Source organism: Sardina pilchardus, chromosome 19, assembly GCF_963854185.1.
Source record: "Sardina pilchardus chromosome 19, fSarPil1.1, whole genome shotgun sequence".
NCBI classification, from domain to species: Eukaryota; Metazoa; Chordata; class Actinopteri; order Clupeiformes; family Clupeidae; genus Sardina; species Sardina pilchardus.
This window is the reverse complement of record NC_085012.1, coordinates 15,124,654-15,148,502: the sequence shown is the minus strand read 5'-3', so window position 1 is coordinate 15,148,502 and position 23,849 is coordinate 15,124,654. Positions and strand designations below refer to the sequence as shown.

The 23,849-nt window shown below is 42.7% G+C and overlaps 2 protein-coding genes across 5 annotated transcripts in view; both read right to left on the bottom strand.

Moving 5' to 3' along the window:
• Positions 1-4,496: 4,496 nt before the first annotated feature.
• Positions 4,497-7,969, bottom strand: eif5a (eukaryotic translation initiation factor 5A). The gene is made up of 4 exons (XM_062520664.1): positions 7,782-7,969; positions 7,585-7,689; positions 6,901-7,032; positions 4,497-5,358 (listed from the first exon to the last, which is right to left on the bottom strand). The coding sequence occupies exons 1-4, from the start codon at positions 7,947-7,949 to the stop codon at positions 5,293-5,295; spliced, it is 471 nt and encodes a 156-aa protein (XP_062376648.1). The 5' UTR covers positions 7,950-7,969; the 3' UTR covers positions 4,497-5,292.
• Positions 7,970-11,411: 3,442 nt separating this feature from the next.
• The window catches only part of tnikb (TRAF2 and NCK interacting kinase b), a 52,299-nt gene continuing 39,861 nt past the window's right edge, over positions 11,412-23,849 (bottom strand). For 2 of the 4 annotated variants that reach the window (XM_062521824.1, XM_062521822.1), the window contains exons 20-31: positions 21,933-22,114; positions 21,500-21,617; positions 20,737-20,904; positions 20,106-20,208; positions 19,441-19,623; positions 19,027-19,170; positions 18,180-18,314; positions 17,990-18,090; positions 17,610-17,759; positions 16,507-16,666; positions 14,239-14,378; positions 11,412-13,570 (exon numbers count right to left, since the gene is read on the bottom strand). In XM_062521824.1, the coding sequence (XP_062377808.1) occupies positions 13,487-13,570; positions 14,239-14,378; positions 16,507-16,666; positions 17,610-17,759; positions 17,990-18,090; positions 18,180-18,314; positions 19,027-19,170; positions 19,441-19,623; positions 20,106-20,208; positions 20,737-20,904; positions 21,500-21,617; positions 21,933-22,114 (1,668 nt within the window). In that variant the 3' untranslated portion in view covers positions 11,412-13,486. The remainder of the gene's footprint in view (positions 13,571-14,238; positions 14,379-16,506; positions 16,667-17,609; positions 17,760-17,989; positions 18,091-18,179; positions 18,315-19,026; positions 19,171-19,440; positions 19,624-20,105; positions 20,209-20,736; positions 20,905-21,499; positions 21,618-21,932; positions 22,115-23,849) is intronic. The other 2 variants (XM_062521823.1, XM_062521825.1) reach the window with 2 other exon arrangements.

Below are 23,849 nucleotides of genomic sequence, written 5' to 3'. Positions count from 1 at the left end.
GCCTGCAGACGGGGGAGGCTACGGGAGCCAATTTTACCAATATATTTATTTACCGATATATTTTGCATTACTTATACAAACAATGCCACACTTGCTACTGCACTTACTCGTGACCATAGCAAGACACCTGTTGAAATAAATGTAATTGGTTTGAGATGTGAATAACAGACAGCACACACAAACAGACGTTCCTGCAAAGATATTTCTCAATATCCCATGCGGTCAATCTTTCGCTAAACACCACATCCTACAGGTCGATGGGTATACAGCAGTGTTGTAGTGCTCGAGTCCAGGACTCGAGTCTTTAGCTAAATTTAGAGACTCGTGACTTGACTTGGACTTGAGCACCGAATGACTCGAACTTGGACTCTGACTCGTACATTTAGACTATCAGGACTCGGAAATTGAGACATAGACTCGATTTTTTTTTTATGTCATTAGGCTATAATTGTAATATGTCATTAGCAGTCACATAGTCTGTCCTGCGACATTGCGGTGCGCAAATAATTACTATCTGTTTGCCTGTTTGTCTGAAATGACCCAAGGCATTACGATTCCATTTAGTGTACTGTGGTTGCGCAATACCAATACGCTTTTAGACAACTCTTAGCCATAACTCGGACTCGACTTGACCAATAGGGACTAGACTTGAATCAATAGTGACTCGACTCGGACTTGACTCGGATGAGTAGTGGACTCGACTCGGACTTGACTCGGATTTTTTTTTTAAATGACTTGGACTTGACTCGGACTTGAACACTGGAGACTCGAACCTAGACTTGGACTCGATTCATAGTGACTTGACTACAACACTGGTATACAGTCACTAAAATGCTGCCAGGATAATCAAATTTAGTAGCCTGGCAAGCCAAACTATACAGGGGTCGGACCATTCACAGAGCTGAAGCCTGTGGATGGGATGAACAGTTGTCTTTCAAACTGCCTCTGCACGTAATAGGCCAGCATTTGTGACCAATAGCCGGGCGGAAAACGGCAAATACATCCTTCTTTAAAAATAATGACTTGAGTGCTTATTTCTGCTCAACCTTCAAAGAAAAGCCCAAGTATAACTCTTCCAAAGCCAAACGAGCAAGCGAGCACGCTTCAAACGAGCGCGCTTCGTTAGCCTCATCCATCTTTCGTTTTTCTCTATGGTTGTGCAACACGGTCTCACACCCAACTCGTCGATCGAGGACGCATGGTCCAGCCCTATGGCATCAATATCGGAAGCTGAAGGTGAGCTCAAGGACTCCGTACACAGATAGAGTGTTCTGATTGGACCGACTAACTTGGTGTCGAACGCAGGCTTGGCCTTAACGGTGCGACCCTAGACCATCCCGCTAGGCAAAAAATATTTTTGCCGCTAGGGTGCATCTAGATTTCTAGGCTACAAATTTAGTGCAGTGCAGAACATCTCAACAGAAGGTTCTTAAAGCAGCATGTTTTTGTTGGGGGGAGGCAATACCACACAGTGGTTGGACTAGCTCATGTAGTATTTCTGTGTCCCGGGAGTCGTTGACCAAAAATTCTGAAAAGTAAAAATAGTGACTAAAAAGTGTGTGTGTGTGTGTGTGTGTGTGTGTGTGTGTGTGTGTGTGTTTTAACTTACTTTTAAAAAAATATCTTTAAACATTTTCTCCCAGATTAGCATGTCCCCATTTCCATGCAACTATCACACCTTTTTCACCCTTTACCTATTTGCGTTACAAAATTAAAGAGGGTTTGTTTTGTGTGTAGATTTCCAACTGACAAACTCAGGCGCAAGGCATAGCAGCACTGAGAAGAGAGAGAGAGAGAGAGAGAGGTTTACTCCAGCAACACTGCTCTGCAGCTGTCATTTTAAACCTGAGGATTTTGACATGACTGGACAGACGGTCCATGTAAGGGAAGAAGTGATCCCATCCATTTTTACGTTTCCTGATCATCTTTCCAAAGTTAGTGTCACAGCAGTTGTTTTTTTATTTCAGCCAATTTCATCCTTTGCTGGATTCTGGGCTGATGTAGCCTAACTGAAGTTTATAAAAGTAAGGAGACTAGGATTTGTGAAAGTGAAATTTGAACTTATTGTTGAGAAATGGAGGATTTTGAGGATCATCTCATGCCTTGGATCCACTTAAAGCAAAGCAGAAGTTAGCTGAAGCTCAGGAGTTCGGAAAATTACAACAGCACTTAAGAAATGTAATCGTTGCTGGATGCTGGGCTGATGTAGCTGAACTTTATCAAAGTAAGGAGACTTGGTTTTGTGAAAGTGAAATTTGAACTGTAACTGTTGAAAAATGTAAAAAATAGTTTTAGGATCATCAGTAGTGAACTTGGATTCACTTAAAGTAAAGCAGAAATTAGCTGAAGCTCAGGAATTTGAAAAAATACAACAGCACTTAAGAAATGTAGGGACAGGGAAAGAGGACTGCTTGTAGAGGATATGCTAACAGAGGACAGGAGACCTGGATTTCTACTGTGGTTGGTTGACTTAAGCTATAGGTTCTGTAAAACAGAAGATTGGAAAATGTAGGCCTCCTCCTGAAAATGTAGGCAAAATAATTTAGGCTATATTGTAACTTACAAACCATCATTGTTTCTACAAATAGGTTAAATGCTAAATGTTGTAGGTCTGTTGAATGTTTTGATCCACTACAAATTGTTTGCATATTTTCAAATAATTTAACATTCATTTGAAATATTATATTTACCTATATAGCCTATATACAACTGTACCATGGCAGAAGACAGCAATTCCACATGCATTAAGGACATGCTTAAACAATTGGTGTCGAATAGAAAAAAATAGAACATAATGCTTGTCCTATTATATTTATTTTCCTCCACGTAAATAGTGTTGAATAATCTAGAAAAATAAAAAATGTAGTTTACACAGAGCAAAGTAGGCTATGCGTTTAAGGATTCAGGTATTAACCAAACTGTAGGCCTATAGGCTATTCTGCCCAAGCTTTTAATCATTTTACCTGTTTACCTTGACGTGCTGACAGGATATAATTGCATACTTAGCCTAATTTAAGCGGCGTATGCCTAAAACACGATAACGCCATTATATTTTAAAATAAAAATAAACACTCAACGCCACTTTTGCAGCCATAAAGAGTCTAATGATTTTTTTTAAGGGTGGCGGGAAAGCGCTGTGCACACCCTTAGAGCGTCTCCAGTCTGATAGCCGTGGTGTCAAGGGATAAGGACATGTGAAAGCTATTGCTTTGGCTGTCATTTAGACCTTCACTGTTGTTCAGTGCGCACTGCGAAGACTCTCTGGACAAACCTGATGTGTTCATATTGCTAAGAAAACTCACTTTCTAATGTCATTACACACATCAAATGCAACTTTATACTGAAGACATGCAGCTTCTTGATTTCATTTTTTTTTTTTTTTTTTTTTAGATCTATCAGTATCAGGTTCATTTTACGAGCCTTCTGTCCGGGCCAGAGGTCAGCACTGGAGTTCACTCTGACTGTACATGCACACACAAAGGCTTAGGAATGCATTGTAATTGTTATGCACAGACACTGTTGCTGTGAGGAATGGGGCAGGGTAGAGACAGCCAGATGCATGACTCATCTTTACGCCACTGTGTCGGCAAGCCTGAGTCAGGCAATGCAGGGTGGGGCACAAATTGGCACCCAGGCTTCAACAGAGCTCCAAGCTGACACCACTGGACTGTACAACAGCTGCTAAGCTGGTTCTCCCCCTCTAAACTATACATTCAGTTGGAACGGAAACTGAATGTGTGCCACTGGGTGTTACGACTCGACAGCTGCAGTCACTGGGATTATCAACTGGAGAAAAAAAATATCTCTGAAAGTAAAAAATATTAAATGTCCATATTCCAGGGCATTCCATGTGCATTCTTACTCTGAGGTGTATCCAAGACAACCTCCAACTTAAGTGTACATATATAAAACAGGAAAGCCATACCCAAAGAAAGAAATTACTGTTGTAAAACATACAACAGTGGCCTGTTAAACAGTAGGCTGAAGCACATCTGGAACTTTACTGACGGGTCGCATTTAGTCAATGGATCAAATTGAACACCTTCCGCCAACAGCCATATCGCTCAGCATTTGGCTGAATGGCCAGCAGGAAGATCAAGACAATCAGGTGAATTCCCAGGGCTTGACACATCTACTGAATAGTAAAACCTCAAAGGATGAACTGAGCAAGGACCTTGGACACATCTCAAAAGTACCTTCAGTAGAGAAGTAACCCAAAGTTAGTTATAGTAAGGCCACATAAATGCTGACACATTTATGATTTACATATCTAACTACTAACACTATACTACTACACAAATACAAGAGAATTGAATTATTTCTAGTTTCTTTATTTTTTGCCATCTCCAGTCAGGTAACAAAGGCCTCGAGTGAACAAAATAAATTTCCAACTTAAACCACACCACCCCTTAGAGCAGAGTCCCCCTGAAAGAACCTTACTGAAAAAGAGTTGTTTACACAACGTTGAGAAGCCTACCTATTATAGGAGACAGATACAGGCTTCAACACTTTATTGTAGGTTGCCAATGACAGCCAAACAAGTTGGCGGCTATTGTGGTACAGAGGTATTTGCGCATGGCCATCACATCCCTTCAACTTCTATACAACACAGACTGGCATTTAGAAGAGAAATCACTGAAGTTTCCTTTTTTTCTTTGTGTTTATTCTTTAGTAATCTGAAATGTTTCTTGGTGGTATTCAAAGCCTGTTCTTTAAGTGCTAACTTTCACCATCCCAGCATGTCACTTTAGGAAAGGCATTGATCTTGGGCAAATGACCTCAGCGCCTACACGGCAAAGACCATGTTAGGAAACAGTATGGCACCCAGAGATGGGAATATGAAATTTGGGTGGTCACCATAACTCCTCCTCTCCAACTCAAATTCATATTCCCCCCCAAAAGGCATAGATTCTGCTCTCTTCATTCTAAGTAATATAAAAAAAATAATCATACAAAAACTGGATCCCATTATTTTCTGAACATTCAGGAATGTAAGTGGCAAGAATAACATCTCAAAGGCAAAACAAAGGAATGACCAAAGAAAATGTGAAATAAAAGCTTGAGTAAAAGAATAATAAAAACGAAACCTCAGTGATTCGGCAGAATGCCAACCAATCCAACGTGAAAAGTTGTTAAAAAGTCCAGCACAGTATTGGAAGGAGAAGAAAAAATGAATTAATCACGACAAAATGATTTGAGGTTGTTGGTGAAGGCCATAGCTTTGGTGACAATTAGAATAAAACCAATGTTATAGTGGATCATGTTGCAGCCCGAGCAGCCCAGTCCCTCCTCTTATTTGCTGTTCATGGCCTTGATGGCCACCGCAGCCTCTTCGCCCATGGCTGCCAGCACACTGACCTGTAGAAGAGAGAAGGGCAATTTACTGACAAATCCATTCATTCATCCATTCCTTAGGCTTTAAGGTTTGTGCACATCTATGCAGATACAATTCCCAGCTCAATGACACACCCACTCTAAATCCAGCATTGCAACAGTACTGCTGATGCTAAGCCTAAAGCTAAACCTACGAAGCACAAAATAAGCATAAATCAAAAATTTGTATTGAAAGCTGTACACCTTGACACTTGACTCATGTCGTAGTCAAGCACTACTTGAACAACTATGCCTTTAACAAAAGCATTGCACTGGCCAGAACTAATGATGTTCTAAGAACTAATTTTAGCTATTTAACTATTACCATAGAATGAGCACTAATGGATACATTAACTGATCATTTGGGACCAAGGGCTGGATTTTTGGCTTACTGTTTGAAACATCCATGTAGATCACCAAGTTAGCACAAAATAAACAAAGTCGGATAATCCACAGGTTTCGCTTCATTGCCACAGCAAGACGACTATGACCAGGACATTCCATCCTTTCACCACCAAAATGTCAAGACTGATGAGACTGGGGACTAAGATTGGGGCAAAAATCTCAATTCATACACTAGATTTGAGCTGTGGGTGTTTAAACTTTGTGCTATTCCAAATTTAGTTTCCATTTATGGACAACGATTCAAAATATCAGCAAATCAGCAATGTTGACAGCACTCAAGTCCTGTTAAGCTGATGTCTCAACCCACGGATGCACAACAGGATGGACTTATAGGACAGGCTCACGGATCAGCCTAAGGTTACATTCCCAATATTCAGTTTGAGTCCAAAACACCTGCCCATCAACTACACAACTGGCATTTAAGCTCATGAAACAGAATGACTTTAACGCTGTCGGTAAACATTGTGTTCTAATGTAAACAGTACATCTGCAATCTGAAAGTTATGCAGAAACCCCATGTTCCCCTTTCTGATTGAACCTTCAGTCTGAAGTTTCTTGATTCCAAGACTGCAAGAGTTTGACTTCCACTACTACTAGCCTGTCAACAATGGGTGCAACAGGGAGACTAAAATAACTGCTTTACTAGCCTTGCTGTTTTTGGCAGATACACTCTACATTGCTGATAATTGCATAGTCATGTGATTTGTGTGAATGGTTACGCAAAACACGTCAGGTGTACATCGTCCCCTCACCGGACAAGATTCTAAGTTGCAAGCCTGCTGTCTTGACCGTTAAACATTTAAAAGGGAATTGTGTTAAAAACAAAAACTTGGGGTGGATGAAGTCTGAGGAAAGTGTTTGCACCCTGTCCAAATTGTACCCCCCCAAAAAGCCATTATGGAGTGACTTTCCTTGGGAATTCCTAGTTCGCTACCTTCCAAAACAACCTTAAGGCTTCCAGTTCAATTCCAAATTACAATAACGTTTTCATTAAATTAAAGAATCTGCATTAGGACTGACATGCCAAAAACCAACAGACACAAGCAGAGGACAACAAAACAAAGACTAAAAATAAGTAATTATAAATGTAAAGACCAAAGCAAAAGGGGCCCAAAAACTTACCAGAATCTCTTCACCATTGTCGCATTTGGTTTCAATTTCCTTTCCCAGATCACCATCAGGCAAACGGAGGTCCTCACGAACCTCACCGTTGTCCATCAGAAGGGACAGGAAGCCGTCTGTGATGGAGAGCAGCTGCAGGAGGGGTAAGAGTGTGAATAAGCCTTCGAGTGAAGTACTGGATCAACATGCAGAAGGTTCATTGGTTTTAGAACAGCCAGAGTCCAAAACTAAACCCTTGGACTGCAAAGGGTAGAGGCCTAACTGCTTTTAAATTGAGCTGAAAATGCATGCTTTTTCTTTATTGACAAGTCAAGTTAATTCTTGCACAACAAACCAAGGGTACATTCAAGTTTGTATATTATGGTATTATTTTGATTAGGCTGTTGACTGAATTGACGTTCATCGTTTTCACCTCAATGTGTAGCCTTACCATGCCCATTGTTATTATGATTGAATGGACATTACCATTTATTTGCTAGTCCTTTATTTTCATCAGGCTCGTGACTGAATTAATAGTGTGTTATTGCCATTCTCCCTAATGCAGTCTGACCAACTTGTGACCAACTTGGTCAGACTGTTCAATTAACAATTGTACTGTTTTATTTGTACGTCATTTGGGACAAGTGTCTGCCAAATCCCATAAACATAACATAAAACTGTACAAAACATTTTTTGAGGACCAACCTGGAAGTCATTTCTCTTGATGTTGGGCACGTCCATGTTGTGGGTGGAGGGGCAAATATCTTCATATTTCTTGCCGTTGAATATATCAATACCAACCATGTGAACCTAAAAAGACAGAAATGACGTTAAGTACACTTAATCAGGCAAAAAAAAAAAAAAAAAAAAAGAGAAACTCCATGATGAGACAAGCATTTTACCTTTGCGTGACCATGCTTGCCAGTTTTGGAGGTGGACATCTCAACAATCTTGCAAGGGCGTCCCTTTAGCACCACAAATCCGTTCTTACGCAGAGCACTGCACTGCTGGGGATAGGTGACAGAGGCCCCGGCATCGCCAGTTGTGAAATCAAGATCTGGGTCTGACATTATGGGGTTGTTTTGATGAACTGGAAAAAAAAATAAGGAAATGCGTGAGTAGGAGTGAAATGGGCTTGTGGCTTAGTTGTTGGTACATAGAAAACCAAGACAAATCACAGCTGAGTAGGAAAAAGATCAGTTTTAAGTTCACCAGGCATCTTAGGTAAAGGGAACACCTCAGGACTCAAGTTTAAGAGCACTGCTCTACCAGAAACCGATAAACAAAGACTTGTCAAAGCGTGAAGAAATGAAAACATGTTAGCGATCTGTCCACGTGTCCCCGTTTTCCCCGAGGTTTTGGGTAGGGAAGCGGAAAGTTGTCCTTCTCTGTAACTTGCCGCATCATGACAAATTTAATCAGGTACCACACAGTTGACATGTCAACACAAACTACCATCATAAACTATATTGAAGCCATAAGAACGGCCGATTTATTTAAGTCAAAACGAAAACATGATCATGCTCTTCCCTAATAAACTCAATGTTTTGCTATGGCACAACCCAACAGCGCACATTAGGTAGGACAAGCTAGGCCAAGAGTGGCTGTGACTCACTGATGAACACAGAAACGATGGTCAATTCAACTAAAGTGATCAATTATAGCTCTACTACAAGTGACGGTGAAGGAGTATGTTTGTGACCAGTAAAACAACAAATTGAGCATCCACTGCTTACAACTCATTACCAGCTAAATAGCTCGCGTTACTCAGTGGTCAGTGAAGGAGCTAACGTTAGGTGGCCATCAATTCAAACCTGCTAACTTAGAGAGTTCTTGCAAACACCGAAAGCCACGTTTAAATAGGCTTTTCAATTAGTTTATTCGGCCATTCACACACGTCACTACTTTGAGCTAAACATATTTAAGAAATGGTTGGACAAAAGCAAGACAGTTGCCATTTCTCAAATGCCAATTACTCTAGTAGCTAGCTCCCTGATACCAACGCGACATGGTGGGCTAAGTGAAGCTAGCTAATGCTAGCCAGCTTGGCTAATGTTAGTTTACGGTGCCTGAACATGCGCTAGACTAGACTCCAAAGAGACTACTCCATTCAATGTAGAACGAAAGTTAAGCCTGGTTATTTGTTATACTATACGCATACAAGTCAATAACACATAAAGCACGATAAAGGAGTACAAATTGTTCGGCATAAAAAGTTTACGTTACATCAATTAACAGCATCCACATTTCGCTAACTTGCGTTAGCTACAACTCCAATGCGTTCACCAGCTAGCATGACAAGTCAGTACAGCTAGCGCGCGGAAGGCCTCATGCCTGCTTTTCATTTATCATCGCAGAGATAGCTTGCTACAGATATTAAAAACGGACGCGCACCCAAGCGCCTTTTCGGCAGATACGGGCGAAATCACAATTTTGGAGCAAACTTTAACATGCCCCTTCACTGGGGAAATGAAATGGTACCGTATGTCATCAATTACTCACAGTAAAGGCACAAAGATTAGAAAGTATTTTTCAGATGAGGGAAGCATGCGCCATGCAACACTTACCGCACAAGAGAAAAGGAGCGTAAATGCGCAAGCGCACTCAATTTTACTGCAAAACTCGTGCGGTGGGAGGGCCAACTCCCTTTCAGCTTCCGCACTTGAACAGGAGAGTTCCGCTGTGCTTCAAAGTAAAGTATGCGTCATAGCAGATAGGCGTTCACATTAAACAAAGTCTGAAATTGGTTGCATTGCATGGTTACGAATAGCATCAAATATGTGCAACAATGTATTTATAAACAGTACCTATTTTGAAACATAAAATAAACAGGACTGCCTTGGAATGGCCTTTGTCTTTGGTTGGTCTTAGGGTAAATCAAGGCCTGGCCATATCATCAGCAGGTAGGGCCTAAAAAGAATTCATAGATTCTGCAGCCAATGTGCTAGACCTATAAAATGTAAGAGAAAGTTAACTTTTATGTGAGAAATTTGTGCAGTTTTTAAAAGTTCATCTAGGTTATTTTTAATCATGTAGGCTAGGCCTATGCAATTCTGGAAAATGCAGATGGGCTTTGAAATCAACCTTTCAATGTCAGGGTTTGACTAATAAATCAATATGAACTGCACAGAAAGCAAAGCACAAACACGTGGCAAAATGTATTTATTAAAATGTATTAATTTATTTAAAAACATTGCTATGTCTTATCAATTTCTTTTGAAAATAAAGTGTGAGAGGGAAAATATGGACAGGTGTTGAGATAATGATGGAACCATTATCGAGAAGCTACTGCTTTGACAATGATCCCTTATATCCAGGTAAAGGGAAATAATTGAAAGTGAAAAACACTTGCGTAAAACAGTTGTGCACTTTATTGCTAAATGATAATGTTTGATGCAGAGTTCACGCCAACCTTTGCAGGACCCAGATTATGTCATTATCTGTTGTCCATTTATTATCAATGTCTTCCTCCCTCAAACATAAATATTAATCTTGTGCAAAATAAACCAAAGACCAAGGTAACATCACCACAAAAAGAAAAAGATGGGCAAATAAGTTCATTTTCCTATAGGAGAAGCAGACATAAAAAGAGATTATGAAGAAAGCATTTTACAGTACTGGTGAAACCTTTGAAACCGGATAAATTGTCCTTACATAAAGCACTGATATTTAATAATCTCTGACATTCTAATAGAGATTTCATAGCACTTTCAGACATACTAACTATTCTCATAAAATGATACAAAATAACCTGTCTAGAAAAAAAGTAACACTGTAGTTTGTTGGGAAAAATATTCCAGATAGATGATGTATACTGAACAATAACTAAGATGGGAAAGCAAAACTTGACCAATATTCTACACAGTGGATCATATTCATGAACATTTCTTACTACCAGTTTGAATGAATACAGACCAAAAAGGGGGAATCCTCAGTGTGTGAGTTTTCCAATCACAAGTATATATATTTTTTTTTTACAGTGAGAGAGTGTGCTCAATAAACATGAGAAGTGTAGGCTACACCCTGTTCACTGCACTGACATGAAAAGGAATAACATAATGAAATGGAGAGGGCATGAATAAGAACATTCCATTACCAGCCTCCAACAGTAACTGCGACTTGTGAAAGAGCTCTGTTTTATGCAGCTTTGGAGAATGTCACAGGATAAATGGAATAGTTCCTGCAGGACTATAGATACTGACATACGTTTTCAGTGTATGTCAAGTCTCTGGTAAAACACAATGTACGTTTCTCAATGCTGACATAAGGCAGTACTCTCATGAATTGTCTCCATTCAGATCATCCATCTTGTATGAACAGGTAGGCCTACAACTTCCTAAAGTATATTTCAGTGTGGCTGTATAAATAAGCCATACTGGAATCATTTTAATAAGACCTAAGTCCTCACTTATAACAGTTATGTGCATTTTACAGTTAAAATCAGCCACTGAGAAAAGATAGTCTAATTATTCCCATCATGAATATTTGAACTCTGACAATCTAGTAATTAGCTAAACTTATTATTACAACAATTTACATTTGACATATTTTTATTGATATTAATCCAGATTTCATCAAAGTAAGCGCAAACAAACTTATTATAAAACTCCATAGAAATGAGTGTAGAAATACAGAATCCAAATTGCAGGCAGTGCTTGAAAGAAAATGACAAATGTCCTCATACCATAGATTTTGTTGCTGTGACTTTTGTTATATCCCTGTGTTGTTAGGGAAAATAGTGAACTCCCACCCATGCTTAAACGCGCCTGTGGAGAAGCGCACACGCAGGCACGCAAACACACACACACACGCACGCACGCATATACACACACACACTTTCTCACTCAAACACCCATTTTCACAGTTTTTTTTACTACAAAAAAATAAACAAAATGTACATAGGAATAGAATTATTTTGAAATGATTAAAACATTTAATCCATATAATATTGTGAGATGAAAAGCTGATAATTAATTTCATTCATATTTTGTCTGACTTTCATTCTTAATGAGTAGGAAACATGAGTGAAATGTCTTCTCAGAAAGTATTTTTGGCTCTTGGATGGAGCATCATTTTTGGCACAGAGGCTTCCCTGGTCCATATGATGTTCTCATAAATTTTTCGAATGTTCATTCTTTGATTAGATTCAATTAAACAATTCCTCTGGCCAAACAGATTAACTTACATGGCAATTGGGAATTAAAAATATGATGCACATATTGTTGCATTTTGACTGCTTCTTTGTAAATATTGTTAACGATACAAATCCAACTTTAGTCAAGGTTTAATTTTTTTTTCAGATCACTATTGCATGATCTTTTGAATAGAGACAATGCATTTACTGTCTCAGGAAAAGCAGTCTTATGAAGCATTAAAGATAGGAGAACAGAAAAGAACAAACGAGGTAGGTTAGGAGGAAGCTCTACACAGGACCTCTCCATTCTCTGACTCAGTAGTTTCTTTTTCAGACTCACAGCTCTCACTGCTATTCTCTGTTCAGGCTCTCTTGGTGCACGTATTTGAGTATCAGCATTTATCCTATTTAGTCACAGTTGCACTGAAGGTTCATTTTGGTAACAGGGTTCCCTGTGTTCAACGCACAAATGAACATTGATTATGACGAGGTGTGAGGGAAGGAACTCAGAAAGGTGTAGGATGAGCATGTACATCTACTGGAGAACTGAGAATATACTCACAGTTCACCTGATTCCAACTTTCCTTTTTTGGCTATTACTATACATGGCTGTTACATGATATACCCATCTCATGGCAGATCATTGTAGGGTTATACACCAATAGGGAGAAAATGGTTGAACAAAGGGTAGGCCAGAATCAGTGGATGACAGTTACCATTGAACTATGATGATAAATACATCTCAAACCGTCTCATGACGGAGTCTTTTTCTCTCCAAAAATCTTTGTTTTCCAGTGATGTGGCATTGCTTTTCCAATAAAAAGCACCCATTCAAACACTCAAACATGCACATTCACAGACACACTCCAGCACAGCTACTGTGAAGGACTTCAGGAAAGCCTTACAACAAAATGGTGGTGGTGATGTGTTTCACAACAGACAAGGTTCTGACAGTTTGAAGTTTAATACACATACCACCCTGTACACATATCCTTTCTATCATTCAGGTGTAACTGTACAACCCTACTGCAAAATATCACTGCAGTAAAAGTGTCATATCTTATTTGCACTAAACCATTTCTTTCACAAAGACACTTAATTTGAAGCATAGGACATCGTTCTCTTGCAAGTCCAAAGAAACGGAAATAAATATTTGTTTGGAAAACACAAGTGACAACCTCAGAGAGGCCGAATTTGCTTTTTGGAGTTCGGAAAGGGTTTTTCTTCCATGACAGGTGGCATCTTGAATCTCCTTCCAACTGATTTTCTGACTCATAATATGCTCTCCTGATGGGTTTTCTGGAAAGATTATGCTGCTCATGGTGGACTACAATGTCATCCTCATGTTAGTCTTAATTGTTCTTTATAAACCGTGATTTCCATTTCTTTTCTTTTCCGCTTTTCCTTCACGTTTTCTCAAACTGCCTTACATCAACAACTGTTAATGATGATGGGGTGATGGCTGATGACAATTTACCAGTTCATCATGGAGTTTCTGTTCAGGGTCATAAAGAAAACTTGGCTGCTGCCTCCTGAACGGACGGAGGCAAAGAAGACCTGAAGGAGAGAAGAGGAAGGAGAGTTACTGGGACTGGACAACTATTTATGCTATATGAAGGGACATGTTTTGGTGAGGCAATGGTGCTTTATGTTGTGGTTGGAACACCCAGCTATGTACCTTTGCTACCACAGGATTAAAGCTATATGTGACCCTGTAAAGCGGAACCAATCGTTTCGGTAAAATGTATTAAATTAAGTTATTGTGCTCACGTGAACGGCCATAAACTAAGCTTTCCAACGACATGTATATCGAGGGTATTACACAAACTATCACTAAGATAACTGCATCCAAAGTTGACATGGTTCTCCTGTCACGATATGCCAGAAGAGGAGAAATCACCTTTTTAAGCGGCGCGTGCACAACGGGAATGACAGCAAATGTGTTGAATCTTCGCCAGGTTTAACAGTCAAAACGTATGTTTTTCCGTGAAATGCGTTCACGATATGAAACTGTAGTAGACTGTATACAGTCGAATTATGCAAAAACGTGAAATTCAACATTTTAACCCGGAAGTTTGTTATTGCTGATTTTCTCAAAATAACGTTGTGCGCAAAACGACTGATTTCGCTTTGAATGGTCACATATACTGTAGCTGTCCAGTAAGTTATTGTAGCTGTTCAGATCCGAACAGCTCAGAGAGTCATAACGCATAGAGTTAACTTGCCTTGTCATTCCTCTCAGAGAGGAACTTCAGTCGCTGAGCTCGCTTGTGCATGAAAACTCCGTCGAGGTGTCCCGTCTCCACGGAGCGGATCTCAATGGCTTTCTCTCCCCATCCCATGATCTGGTTGGAGTGGATGTAGGCTACATTGGACAAGAGGAGGGGGGTGGAGGGAGGTATGGAGAGAGATGGGGGACAAAAGAGAAGACATGACAGGAGACTGCTGACTCTCACGAGAGGAAACGCCTTTCACACGTCTGTCAACAACCCCCCCTTGGTTCGACGACTTCTGACTTGCCAACAGCGACCCCTGACCAGTGGCCGCATGTTTGGACCAGCAGCCCGCATGCCCAATGCCAATGGGCGGGTGCCCAAACCAAACCCACTTTATCAGGAGGCAATTATTGCAGCAGTTTCTGAGCCACGCAAACAGTATGGGATTCACTCTTGGCTGATCCCTGTTTCCTTTATAAATGCTTTAGAGGGAGGTGAATGGAATTGAAAGATTCTAGGTTTTGTTTGATGATACCTACAGTATGTGGCTATTGACTTAAAGGAACGTGTCTAGAAACATAAAGACCAAATGGGTCCTCCACGAAGAGAGATGCCCAGGTAGGAAGGCCTTGAGACCTTTAGTGGAATGTCAGGATGATGTTTCCAATGCTACAAGGACAATAACAGTTTTGCTACTAAGACCTACAGTACAATTCGGATTCATTTTGACAACATATTCTGGCCAGTGGTAAAGTCTCAAATATGAATGGAATGAATTCTGATTCTTTTGTGGGGCAGGGGCATTAGTGGGCATTGCAGTTGTGTCAGAGGCAAAAAAATAGCCTACATGGTAAAGCCTCAAAATATTTGAAAAACAAAAACATAAAACATATCCACATTTCTCAAAGGACAAAGATGGAAACAAATACATATCAAATTTAGAACAGGCTGTAGTGTTATGCAGAAAAAGTTGAATAAACAAAAGTTCTGTTTGTGATTTTTTGCAGAGTCTTGGAGAAAAATGTGTCAAAGGCTTAAGGGTCTACTTAGAACCTTAGAAGTAAGTGACTACCATTAGACTCCTAAGTAGACTTTTAAGAGATTTATTTTGTATTATACCATAAACAATGATTGGCATTTAAAGATGCAGTGTGTAGTTTGCAATTTTAGGCCTACAGTATGTGACTAAGGCATAATGAAAAAATATTGTTTCTAATTGCTCCTGCACATTATCCCATAAAGCTGGTTTCTTCAGACATTTCTGTATACATTTCTTTACATTTTTTGTGGTCCCAAAAATGTAAATAAATGCATTACTTGCCTAAATTATAGAAACAAGGGGATGCAATGCAAGAAACCCTGGCTTGTCATTATACCTTTAGAATCACATAATGTATTTGTTAAGACTTTTTTTTACCACAAAATCTACACTCTGCATTTATATATTTATAATATCCTATAAACACTCAAGGGGCTCTGTCATGTCTGAAAACGGATCCAGGAAAACTACAAATTGAAAACAATGTATCCGTATCCTACCTTTCTACTCTCATAGGAGCATAGTTTGATGTTTTGTTATTTAAAACCAAAGCTCATTTGGGGTTTCATGTCACTGAGACGGACAGAAATGATTACACAGACACCGGAGACAACATCATCACCTCACAGAAACCCTCCAAATGAGCTTGTCTGCACTACCCAAGAGTTTCTTCAAAAAGGCTTAGTGCTTAGTTGACACGTGACAGTGACAGTTTGCCTGTCAAATGACACCAATAAGGAACACAAATAACATAAAATGAGTGACACAGAGACAAGAACACTGTGTGTGTGTGTGTGTGTGTGTGTGTTTGTGTGCGTGTATGTGTGCGCATGTATGTGTGAAGTATGAGGGTGTGGACACTACTTGAGGACCAGAGAGGGAACAGAAGCAGGAGTAGAGCTGCAGGGGTGTGGTCCTAAGGGGCAAGGGAAGGGGTGAACAGGGCTAAGGTGAGGAGGTCATGCATCCCTGGGTGTGTGTCTGTGTGTGGAGGGGATTGAGGGGGGTGAGCACGGATATCCTATCCTTTAAGGGGATCGTGCTTTTGCCCTACTTTGGAGTGAAGGGTGAGGGGAGGGAGTGTGGGGGGCGGTGAGGGGGTGAGGGGGTGAGGGTGCTAGGGGAGGGGTTGGGGGAAAGTCGCACCTAACAACTCTGAGCGTCAAGGGATACTGCAAGGAGAGTGGGAACTCGTTCTTTTTTTTTGTGTCCACTGAAAGAAACAACCAAAAACCTACCAACAGAGGTGGGCATCTCTCCCCATTGTAGCACCACGTCTTTAGTGATTCTGCCGTAAGTGTTCACATAGACACCCTCATCTTCATAACACAGTAGCATCTCCATCCCGTCGGTCTTGGGGAGCACCACAATGGCGTGAGGGGTGACACTGCTCTGAATCTGGGGGAGGGAACATGGGGGGAGGGAGGGGGGGAGGTGGCAGATGAGCCTCGGGTTGTCAAGATGGAGCCGCAGTGCACAACAAAATCCACCACCAGGTGCCACTGTTCCCTTGCAAGTGCAGTCATCTCTCGCTCTCTTTCTTTCTCTCTCTCTCTCTCGTTTTTTTTGTCCCCTCCCCCCGCCACTTTCATCTCCCCCACTTTGGGTAACTATCTCTTTCGTTGTCTTTTCTTGCGTTTCGTTCGCTCTTTTTTTTTTTTCAGTGATGACCAGCGCTTCTCCCTATGAGAAACTGCTGCAACAATATCATCTCCCACTTGTCCTCCAGTTAACGGCACTATGGCAAACTCACTCCGAGAGGCCAGCTTGAGGCGTTGGAGTGCCTGAGGTGATTGCAGCGTTCGCGCTCAATGCTCTGGCTTAGAATGACGTCTGACGTGCTTATTAGCTTTAGAGGTTAGTCAAAGGTCGTAGAGCGGGGAGATGAGTGTTGTTCAAATGTTAACAAAATTCATCTCTTAACTGTATACAGTACACACAGTACACTTAACATATGCTGTACATGTATGAGAACATCAATGACATTAAGCATTTAGTTGATTATGAACATTCAGTTGATTATACACTGTAGCTTGCTGATGTCAAGTATCAGAAATGACAATTATATGTCCTATAGAGCAGTAGGCCATAAAACTAGAGACAGTTTCAAGTGCGATGCCAAATGTCAAGACATGTTTAGTAATGATTACAAAATACTATCAACTATCAACTACTTGAAGGAAATGTGATCAAGCATCAATCTATTCCGAGATGGTCAACAAGAAATACATAAAAACCAAGCAGGACAACCTCCCCTTTTTAGGTCAGATCAATGAGCTAACCCTCGAGATGGGGTGGGGGAGGGCTAAGGGGTGGTTCGGACCCACTCCCCACCACTTACATGGGACGGGATGTAGATATCATACGGGTTCCCAGAGTCCACGTCAATCACATGGAACCCCACGCTGGAACCATAGATAACCTTTAACCTCTGACCTTCTTCCACGGTCAGGTCCACCAACAGGGGCTTGTGCTGCAGATCTGTGAAAGACTTCAGGATGGAGACAGACAGAGGTTAAATCTGAAAGCCAGGATTTTGTCGTCTTGTCTAAAGGTGCATAGTAATAACTTTGTCACTAAACATCTATAAATGACTAAACGTTTCAGGCAAAGTACAATGAAAATCTGCAACATGTTCAGTCAAAACACATCTCTATCTATGGGGCCACAGTGATAGTTTCCTAGGCAGATAGTAACATGTTAGAGAAGCATGTGTCTTACCTTGAAAGCCATGAATTTGTGGTATGGCTTTGGAGCCCAGGCGTATATCTCCACGGCATTCTTCAAAGCGATCACCAGGAATTTGATCCTTTCATATTTCACTGAGACGGAAAATACAATCAAATGAATAGTGTACTGGGAAGAAAGTCACGCTGAATGGATGGGCCGGTAAACCTAAAAGCTGACATACCGACTTTGTAGTGGACACAACCCTCCAGCTCTCCAACAGTGATCCAACCCTGTTTCTTCTCCACTTCCGGGTCATTGTGAAGTATCCTATTTCTCAGCCAGGACAGATAGTAGACCCTCAGCTTGTTCTTCTTGCCTACACAGAAGATATGTAGCGTGATTAACTTAACAAAACCACATGTTATTAAAAGGCTGGATTGTGTAGCTGTACATTTGAATGACTAACAGGATGATATTTCATCTTTTTGCTTTTGCAGCATTGAACAGGTCAGTCTACCACAGAGACGGGCCATTGTAATTTGCTACTAAATAGACATGGTGCCTTTTTGAATATTCACTTTACAGCTCTTGTCATCCAAAGATTTAATTGGTGAGCTGGGTCTGAGTGTAATGTTATGAGTCTAGTTGTGTGTTTTGCAACGTTTGCTATGCAGGATGGGATAATTCCAATTCACATCATGCTTCTATCAGATACAAGTTAACCGTGTGGAATATAGTCCAGTTATACGTCCCTGTATTGTGCTCCTTCCTCAATATCAGCACATTATATGTTTGATTACTACCCGACTATGTGTCTATCTCAAAACATGTGTATTGTCATCCTTGGTGCCATTACGAAAATGTTGTTTGGCCCATTCTGTAGTAGGACCTCATTTGTCCTTTTTAGTCAACCAACCTTTTTAAGATTGTTGACTTTTGTGTCTTGTAAAATGACTTGTCTAGGGTCTGTGGACTGAAACGTTTTTGTTATACATTTGTGAGCTCAGAAAAGTCTAGAGATGTAATAACGCACTCCGTTAACGGTCTTTGGTTTGGTTGTACCTCAGTGCACGCCTCACCCCACTCACCTGATATGGTGACCAGGACATTAAGGCCCTCCAGCACGTCCATCTGTTGGAAGCGTCGGCGGTTGATGAGGTTGTACACCTTGCCCTGTCCACTACGGTCCAGCAGCATGAGGCCATTCTCTGTGCCCACCAGCAGGTTCACCCCTAATCAAGACACACACCCACATCAGTCCTGAGTCATTTACAACAGTTTAGTGTTTTCCCCAAAGGGGGCCTTCAACCAGGGGGACTACAACCAGATGCAATTAAACACCCAAGGTCTCATTCTGTGATACGGAGAACTTCTCTGTAGTAGATTCTGTAACACTGAGAACACTGAGATAAGAATGCAATTTCGTTCGACTTGGATTTGAAAACAGCTATAGAAACTAGAGGATTTGCAGCTGGGCTCCCTGTAAGAGACCAGAGTCTCACCCCACAGTGCTGCGCACAGGATCTCCGAGTTGAAGCGCTTCTTGTATTTGCGGATCTCCGGGGTGTCGCTGTGGGGTCGGATGTTGGTGGGGTTGACGTTGACCACCGAGATCTTGCGGGCCTCGTTGAGCCGAGCCTGCTCCTGCTCCTCCTGCTGGCGCATCAGCTCGTCTGAAAACAGGGCTGAGGGCACAGCCAAGGGACCACCATCAAACATGGCGCCCACGCACACAAGACTAGTCTTTCAGGACTACAGGATGGACTTCTACTGACTGTGGTAGAAGGATTTACCGCTTGAACGTTTTGAAATGTCCCCACATTACGATTTGATGCTCCTCTAGTGAGGATGTCTGTGCATTAGCATTATCAGATCAAATGTCTGGATAATAACATTGAGCTCCACAAAAAAAGAACTAATACAATAAAACAAACGTGTTTCAACTTCTTTTCGTTTTCTTGAGATTACGGTAACATGCGTTCTACATCTACCAGCAACACTGGATTCTGGACTGTGAAATGTTTTCATGAGATTACAATAACATGCGTTCTACATCCACCAGCCACACTGGATTCTGGACAGTGAAATGTTTTCATGAGATTACAATAACATGCGTTCTACATCCACCAGCCACACTGGATTCTGGACTGTGAAATTGAGCAGTCACCTGAGGCGGAGTTCTCGTCGTTGTCGTCAGTGGGGGACGTCTGGTACACGCGCGGGTCAACAAACGGAGTGAAGGAGGACTTGGAGCCACTGCCCATCCCATACTGGCAACGTGACAAAGAAAAGTCAAACCACTGACCACAGCGGCAAGGTCAACATGACATCTCAGATTAATCCAAGGAAGGTTTTCATTATCTACAAATGTCATTATCTACTGTACAAAAGGACTGCCTGCAGGGGCATTTAAGAGAGCACACGGTTATATTAGGAGGGACTGTTCACAAGAGAGTAAAGGAATCCAATCAAAAAGGTGTTACTTCATGCGTAGTGAAAAGGAGGGGAAAACAGGAAAAATGAGTGGAAAACATTGAAAGGGAAGTTTTCTGAAAACGAGACATTTAAATGTGTAAACATGGGTGGAGAAGGAGAGAGGGTGAGGGAGAGAGAAGACTGGAGGAATCGGACACCAGGGGTAAGAGCGGGGAGCCGCTGAACCATTGAGACGACGTGACTGGAATGGTAGTGACTGGAGAGGGGTTAGGGTTAGTGGTCGTGTTGGGGGGTTAGAGGTCGAGGGGTCAAAGTGGACAGAGGTGGCTCCCACAGGCTGACCCCCATCATTCATCACCTACTTCGGCCACCGAGTCCAGGTCCTGCGCATGCAGACTGGGGCGCCGCCCCGGACCCTCGCCGGGCGTGGCCAAGGGGGAGTGACTTTGCTGCACTAGATCGGGCAGATTGGCGTTACCGGGGAAACCGTTGCTCTCGGCGTGACCCGAGCGCTTTCTGTCCCCAAACGTCTGCAGAGAGGAACAGAGAAGAGAAGGGGCTACTCTACTGCTGCCGTGAAAGAGGGGAGGGTTGGCTCGCGGGTCAGCTCGTCCTGCCTGGCACAGCAAAACCCCTCAACAAATGCCCACACCACACCACACCACACCACACCGCCCAGCCCACCCGCCACCCAGCCATGCACTGCTGCTTAATGGCCCATGCGCCACCGTGTGGGGAAAGCAGGGAATTGCAGCCATGGGGTGCGTCCTCTCACTGGTTCACACAACCAGTGAGACCAACCATCCTCAGGTGGGCATTGAGAACAGGCACAGGTGACCCCAAAGCCAAACAAAGTCAGAGACAGAGAGAGAGGGCATAGAAATAATGCAGTAAAAACCAACACAAACAAGACATGGATAAATCGAACAAACTGAAAGACAGACAGAATGAAAAAAAAACAAACAAACAAAAAAAAACATGATGACACACGGGGTTATGACACACACAGGGTTATGGGGCCTGTGTAAAGCCTTTGGTAGGAGAGCCTGAGGAGGGAAGCCTGGGGAGGGAAGCCTGGGTAATGGAGTCCAGAGGCAGCAGGTGGACTGAGCGCGCTCTTCTTACCTCTCTCATCATGAGCGTGCTGTCCTTGGAGTTGTTGCCGTAAGTGTCGTTGCCATGGGAGTCCTCTTGGTTGCCCAGGCCACCAAAGGGTTCATTACCACCCTGGCCGGCTGAAGGCCTATAGGAAGAAGCCACACAGCATCCCACACTGCTTATCACAGAAAATAACTGAAAAAATGCACTTCTGAAGTGTCTGTGTGACCCGAGGCTCTGGATAATGCACTGTGATCGTGACTGTGATACAGTAATGTGATCCCGACACAGTATCAAATTGCATGCTTGCTGGGTGACTTGGGCGGAATTCTCTGGAATTTGCTGAGCTGTGAGGGACACACACACACTCACACACACACACACACACACACACACACACACACGTCTCACACACACACACACGTCCATGTGGGCAACCACACGTCACGTAGGCACTCACATGATCCGCGGGATGTCGCTGACATGCACCGTGCCGTCGTGGGCTCCCCCCTCGCCGTCTTCCTCCTCGTCGCTGCTCGACTCCTCGCTGGAGGACGAGTAGTCCGTCACTTTGACGGGCGGGCGGTGGGTGTCCTCGTTGGAGCGCAGCTCACGCAGCTCTTTGGCCAGAGCGGTCAGATCCTGTGCGAGAGGAGAGGAGGGGACAGAGCAAAAAATGAGAGTTTAACAAACCATCAAAAGTCAAACGTATGACATAAAAAGCAAGGTGGCTGTAACCTGGGATGTCACTGAGAAAAACGAAATTATGCGAGGGTTGCTGTTTGAAACAAAGTAAAACACAAAACCAAATCAGTGAAATCATATGAAACATCCTCAGGCAAAGGTAACCGAATTACCACAACATGAATAATAAAAAAAAAACCAACTGAAACCATCTACGTGCCACCAGGTTTACACGGTAGTGCACAGCAGAGGCGTCATCAGCCCATATCAAATCAAACAGGCCTCGGAGAAGATCAACCGCGAGGGTCAGACACAGAACTGATATTCCACGCTGGACGGGGGGAGGTGGACAGAAAAAGAGAGCAGCCATCATTCCGGAGAATGATGCGTGGCTTGTGAGTACAGAAAAAAGCGTGCGTTTCTAGTAAAAAAAAAACAGAACCGGGCGGGAGGGCGACTGCGTCAGTGCAACAGAAGAGTGTGTTAGCTATGGGTCTCCCATGGGGGGGAGGGGGCCGGGCTGTGGCAAACATGCGGAGGGGGGGTGGGGGTGGGGGGGGGTATTAGTGGAGAGCAGCAGCCCCACCGGCTGATGCCCGGCTTACCAGTTCCTCCTGCGGTCAGGGCAGCCGGACAGAGAGAGAGGCCAGTGAGAGCAAGTGGTGCTAAACAAGACACGCTTCCAGACATCTAGACTGGGCCGCTTACATGCCCACAGCTACCCACCCACTTAGCCAGCTAAAAGCACTCAAGCTAAGTAGACAGAGGAAAGAGCGCTCTTATTTCAATCCCGGACAGAAATGAGAGGTGAAATGGAACGAGGTGAACTTGCGTGTGTGTGTGTGTGTGTGTGTGTGTGTGTGTGTGTGTGTGCGTGCGTGTGTGTGTGTGTGTACTTTCATCGGCATTAATTAAAAGCAGTGAACGGCCAAGAAGTTTTAATTTAGAAGCAGTGCACACATCAATCTTACCTAACTACACTACACAACCCCTGGCATCCGCAACCCTCCTCCGCTTTTCTTTTTACAGATTAATAAACTGTCACCATGGTAACAGAGCAAGACCCCCAACCAGCCCCCGTCCAAATTGAGGCAGCGGGGGAGGTTAATGACAGGTGCCTGTTTCAAATGAGCATGCCGGGCAGGACTCCAAACTAATTCAGGTGACTGACACCGTGCTGCTGGAACACTATCTGGCTGCGTAAGGTTTCCACACCGATTTGCTGGGAGCGGAAGAGCCGAGGAGAATGAGTGAGTGAGTGAGAGAGAGATAGAGAGAGAGATGAGTGTGAGTGCGAGTGAGGGAGGGAGAAACCAAGATGCGTGTGTGTGTGAGCGAGCGAGCGAGTCAGCGAGAACGAGTGTGCTTGCATGTGGTCTGTCCAGGGGAAGAGACAGAATGCATTTGACAGTAGAAAGAATGAACAAGTGATTTCATGTGGATTGAAACACGAAAGAGATTAAGAGAATCTTTCAGAGAGAGAGAGAGAGAGAGAGCAAGCAAGAGAGTGAGAGAGAAAGAGAGAGAGAGTAAAGGGAAGAGAAAGGGAGAGAGATGAAGAGAGTGTCACTGACCTCATCTACAGCTCTCTTATAGCTCTGGCGGAGGAGAGAGAGCCAAGAGTGGAAAGGACATTGGAAGAGAGAGAAGAGAAGGAGAAGCAGGAGGAGGACAAGGAAGAGAGGAGGAAGAG